This window comes from Athene cunicularia (genome assembly GCF_003259725.1).
Source record: "Athene cunicularia isolate RWA chromosome 3 unlocalized genomic scaffold, athCun1 chr3_part1, whole genome shotgun sequence".
NCBI classification, from domain to species: Eukaryota; Metazoa; Chordata; class Aves; order Strigiformes; family Strigidae; genus Athene; species Athene cunicularia.
In genome coordinates, this window is record NW_020799097.1 from 40,205,485 (window position 1) to 40,211,484 (window position 6,000).

General features: G+C 40.0%; 1 protein-coding gene across 2 annotated transcripts in view; it reads right to left on the reverse strand.

Moving 5' to 3' along the window:
- Positions 1-6,000, reverse strand: part of UBE2J1 (ubiquitin conjugating enzyme E2 J1) — a 31,855-nt gene extending 25,855 nt beyond the window's left edge. The window contains exon 1 of one of the 2 annotated variants that reach the window (XM_026844210.1): positions 5,562-6,000. In XM_026844210.1, coding sequence (XP_026700011.1) covers positions 5,562-5,674 — 113 coding nt within the window. In that variant the 5' untranslated portion in view covers positions 5,675-6,000. The remainder of the gene's footprint in view (positions 1-5,561) is intronic. The other variant, XM_026844209.1, reaches the window with a different exon arrangement.

Here is a 6,000-nt window from a genome sequence, read left to right on the forward strand (position 1 = left end):
TTGGATCACAGAATAACAAAAAAAGCATTACATTTATGTCTAAAGTACATAGGATTTCTTGTAAGATGACAACACTCAATGAGCTTTGATGTTTTTTAAGTAAAAAAAAAAAAAATCAAAGTGATGTGGTCACTAAAGCAGGTAAGAAAACATTTCAAGCAGAGTTATAGGCTGGAAATTTACGAAATACTTTTACTACAGCTCTTTGATATGGTATTTTGGTATTTTTTAAGTAGTGCTGTCCTCTCTAGAGAATGGTTTATTAAATATAAACATACAGATACTCTTAACAGGTTCACAGTGACCTCCAAATGATATGTGATCAATAATGAATTAAAAACATTAAAAAGTGGGGAAAAAAGGGGCTTGAGACAAAAGTACCCTGAAATATAAGCTACAATCCTTTTGCAGAATAGAGCATCAAATGGTATCTCCTCTAGAAATAAACTGACATTACCATACTTTCAAGTGAGCTCCACATTACTAATCACCTTCTCCTCTACCTCTGCATTCCTTGTGTTTAACCATTTTGCCCCACCTTTCTTAATCTGAGTGAACGTCTGGTTTTAGATTTTTGAGTTCCTGTATTTTTGTATGTTATTTCACAAAAGTGTGACCACATTCTCATTAAAATTTGCGTAGTTGTTTATAGTCACTTAATTTTGGATCAAGACCCATTTAAAGTTTCATACCTGATCTTTCTTCACAAAAAAACCCACAGGTCCCAGTCATATCCACCCAAAATAAAATCCCTGGAAGACAGATGAAACTTCCAGTTGGGCAAGCCCTTAAAACACTAATGAGGAAAACATACTACATATTTTGTTTCTTTAAAGCTTTAAAGCTCTAAAGCGTTCCCTACTTCACCTGTCCATGATGGGAAAGGGGATGACACAAATCTGACAATTCAGCAACAGAAGTATATAGAAACTAGCATACTTGCAAGAGACCATGCAAAGATTTTTAAAAGATTTTTCAATATTCTGGAATGAGAAAGCCAGAAGTGGAAGCAACCCATAACAGTAATGATCCTTCCCATACCACCGGTAACAATCTTATCAAACATCCATCCTCCAGGACTAGAGGAATGGGCAAAATGAAAAAGAGTTAGACCTTCAGTCTCAGGTGAAGGGCGTCACCATTTTAAAGTCATCTCTACTGAAAACTACTACAGTTTCAATATTATTCTAAACATTGTACTCTGCACAACACTATTTCTCCATACTAGAGAAATCGCACTTCTCTAAATAAAAGCAAATGGAGACAATGATGTTGCTCATCATTCACTGCTGCTGTCGTGTTCTCCACTAGTCAAGTTCCCATTTTATGCTAATCTCATGTAACAAGACAAAACAATTGTTCTTACAAAACTGAAGTGTGGCATTGCAGAACTATAACTGTCTGGGGCAGCCATAGGTTCCAAAATTGTTTTTATTTTAAAATTTGGTTTGATATTTCCTTTGACTTCTGCTACAAAACAAATTGAAACACCATTTGCCCAGAGACAGGCCAGCTGCTTTCCATCTTCAGGGTCTCACATACATCCCTTCCAAAGACCCACAAGCCTCCTGTACTCATATGAATATTGACAACAGTAAAAAATTATACTTTTAATTAGTCTATTCTCTTTCCTCTCACCCCTGGAAACAACAGCCCTTTAAGTCCTCACTTCCCTCAGATCAGCAGTAAGTACAGTACTCTTCCTGTAGTTACAATTCAAAACAACTGTTCAGATAACACAAAGACAGATAAAACTTAGCAAAGGTAAGGTGCTTGTTGAACACACTAAGATCAAACAATGTCTTCAGCTTCAATAAATTTTTAACTCCAATTCAACATTTTATCTTTAAAAAATTCTATCTTTATTTCATTCCCAGAAGGTACTAAGCAGCACAGTGCCTACTGGCTATTTCCTATTAACTGTTTTTTATTAGCAAAGAACTGATGCATGCTTATTAACAAGGAACATCCTTACTTGTAAAAAGTATGGAGAAGAGAAAGAATTATAGTTTGCAGGAAAAGCAATAAATGTATTGGAGATAATGGCTAAGAGGATCACAATCTTGGCACGTTACGTTTCCTGTGCATCCAAGATATAAAAGCACCAGCCTGTTCACTGGGCAGCAAATGCAGGACATGCGCTCCATGTGCCCTCCCCAGTTCTCCAGTGCCCTCATTAGGCAAATTCTAGTTGATGAGGTCTGCTGAAAACAAAAAAATGGCCCAAAACTAAATAAAACAGCACTGCTGTTTATGAGCTCTATGTGAGTCACTGTAAGTAGCTGTTCATAATTCTTCAAGTGTGTCTGTGCTAATACCTGCTCAGAAGACTGGTAACACCCTACATGAAAGAGGGAGTTTGTCACTACAAAAACAGCTACTAGAAGATTTGGTGTCTGATCTTGCAGTAAGCTAAGGGTCACAGCTCTTTGGAAAAAAAAAGTAAAGCGATTATTCCAAGTAGCTCTTACAAATTTCAGAAAATAGGGATGTTCCTGAAGCATGAAGAGGATGAAGTCTGTGCTTTAGTCAGCTGAGCTTTAATATTGATGGGAGAGGTTTATCAGCCATATGGTAGCAGGCTGATATACATTGACTAATCCATTTTGAAATCCTAAGACAGAAAATAGCTTGCCCTTTTACAAGTGCCAAAAATAGACATTAAAATATGAACCAACAGCTTAAAAGGCTTTGACTTATTGAAGCAATACAAAGAAGCCTGAAATGTGGCGTGTGAAATTTCTTTCCTTCCAAAATTAATGGTCTTTTGGGGAAGAAATAAGAAAAAAACCACATTCACAGATGGTGCGAGTAGATACCTTCAGGTGAATACCTCCTTGCCCTTATAGAGGGTAACTGACAGGAGCCAGCAGCAGCTTAGCACGCCACCCTTGCCAAGCCTGGACCTGCAGTGGCCACAACGTGTACCTATGGTAAACTGAGACCTGCCAGAGCACCAGCTGCACTGCCTCATATCAGCAGAGACACAGCGTGCAGGGGAACAACTTGTTTTGGGTTGTGGAGAGTTACCATCTTTTAGGTATGTTAGGATGAACTAACATCAGCTGGAGAAACTGGGATAAGGAAGAAAATGAATATATTGACTAGCAGCAATTAGCAGCAGGACAAAGCTGTGTAGCAATATTGCTCTTCACAGTCTGTTTGAAAGCACACACAAAGGCAGGCACTAGAGAGCCTAACTGGTCCTCATTCATCAATCTGGTCTAACACACCTACTCACAGAAAAGGGATCCATGTAGCCGTGTATAACCATAGAAGAACTTCAGCTCCTGTCACCGGTCTACAACAGAATTTGGCTTAAAAGGAAGATTAATAGAAGCACAGGTCTCTTTTAACAAAATTATCCTATTTAAAATGTGTTTTCCTCTACGACATTCCAGATAAAGCCTACTATAATAATTAAAATAACTTTAAAGCCCTAAGTAATATTTTCTTTAAAACTGCTAAGTAGATGGAAGTCACCACCTGCAACCAGAGCTTGCTCAAGTTCAAAAGCAGATTTCAACCGGAGAAGGCTCTTGTGCAGCATACTGGGTCTGGCTGAGTTGGAATTGGTTTTCCCCTCCAGCAGCCCTCCTGGAGCTGTGTTTTATGCTGGGAGCTGGCAGGGTGTTGATGGCACCCTGGTGCTGTGGCTACTGCTGAGCAGTGCTTACACAGCACCAAGGCTCTTTCCAACATTTCCCCCCCAGTGGGACGGGGTGGGCAAGATCTTGGGAGGGGACACAGCCAGGACAGCTGACCCCAGCTGACCAAAGGGACATTCCAGACCATACGACGTCTGCTCAGTATAAAGCTGGGAGAAAGGAGGAAGGGGGTGGGGTCACCCTTGGTCCTCCGAGGCAACCACTACGCGTATGGGAGCCCTGATCCTGAGAAGGCCCGACAGCGCCTCTTCATGAGAAGTAGAGATTAAATCTGTTTTGGTTTTTTTGCTTCCACGCCTGGACCTTTGCTTTGCTTATATTAAAACTGCTTTTGTTTTACCCACAAGGGTTGTCTATCTTATTTTCTTTCCCCTCTTTGCCCTGTTGAGAAAACAAGGGGAAAGGGGGGGAAGTGGTAGAGCAATTTGGTAGGTACCTGGCATTTAGCCAAAGTCAAACCACCACATGCATGTACAAAATGCTTACTTTTTTTCACTCTGTCTCAAGATAACACATTACAAATCCCTAAAGCTGACCAGGGCCTAAACGTTAGCAGTTTGGTCCTTCCTCTATTCAAGTCAGAGCAACAAGAACAACAGGCACAAGGTAGCTACTAGTTCTAAAGCTTTAGAGGGTTTGGTTACCAAAATAACCCCCTCAGCCCACAGATGACAGAATCATTTGAAACAGAAAACACAGTGGATTTGTCTTCATGTGTTTCAGAGCATTTACATTAATCAAAACCACTTTAATATTAGAACACCTTACATTTCCACCTTAACCCTTCAGTTGAATGGCAAGTATAAGATACCATCATTAAACCGTACATTAACAAGATAGGAATTTGTAAAATATACACAAAAATATTAAATAATTGCATATGCTTACCTCCCTAGTTAGCAAGAGAAGTGCCAGACTAAAAGCAATGGCTCTACATAACTACAGACAACACATTTTAATGAACAACCATTGAAGAAACAATATTTATCTGACATATTTTTGTTATTTATTCCTTTTGCTCACCTTTTAAAATGAAAGATTTCACGTATATTTAGTGACTATTGAAACAAGTATTTTAAATCATATAATAGAGATTTTAAAAGTGATTTAAATAATTTATAGATTTTCAGCATCCATATGGAAAGAAATAATTCAGTGTGTTAATATGCCATAGAGCATGTTTAATCTGAGGGAGCAATATTGACCCATTGTATGAATCATTCATCTTTGCCCAGTAAGGTTCATTTTGCTATGGAACAGCACAGGTGCTGAAAATCAATTCCAGTAAAACTAATTATCTCTTGAAAACAAGGGGGACTAGTAACAACAGAGAGGAAGAAGATTTGTGGTTTAATTTCTAAATTAAACCACAAATATTTGCCTCTCCACCCAGATCCCAGGAGCACGTCATACAGCACACCACCACTATTTCCAGTGACGTGGCAAACTGTAACCAGTGAGCACGTTTGTGTGGCCTTGCAAATTCATATATGCAACATATCCAAGCGTATGTCCCTAAAAAAAAAAAAATTAAAAAATCTTCCTTCCTGATATTTTAAACTATAACAAGTACATCATTTGCTTTGTGATTCTTCTTATCTTTCAGTTAAGCAAATTGGGTGTGAGGGCAAGGGACAAAATTTAGCAATAGATACATCATCCACGTGAAGCATGTTTTGTAAATAAGCCTGTCATTCAAGTTTGTAAGGTAGAAGTCATCACACTCTTCAGTCTCTCCCCACCTCCCATACTGGTAATAGGACAGTATGATTAAATAATAAAGCCATTATTCATCGCATTAATATGAAGCTGGTAATACCTAATTCCCCAAAACAGATTAGGGCAAAGCAGAGGCAAGACAGTGACGGACACACAAACCCAACTGGCCCTTACAAGCTGTGGAAGAGGTTTTGCTTCAGCAGCGACCGGCCTCCTGCTGCGCCTGCAGCTCCCAGGAGGTGAAGCCCGGCAGAACCGGCGAAGAGCCGCTGCCCCAACACAGCCATGCGGGAGGGACCCGGCCTGTCCTCCGTCTCCCTTCCTAGGAAGCAAAACCTTCCCTTCCAGCGCTGCTTCTCAAGACATGTTCCACATCTCGAGGCATCCCTCTCACTTCAAGGATTCAACGTCTAGGAGTTATAAGGCATGAACTTTAACGCAGAATCCCACGAACACTCACAAACGCATGTAAATACAGTGTGTACAGCAACGCTTCCGTAAAACAAACTAAACTAACGTTGGCAATCTGTCCCCTCACACGCACCTACTTGGAAAGGAGGGGGTACCCAGGTGAACAGGGCGCAGCCACCCGACAGAAAGTTCAAAGGTACGC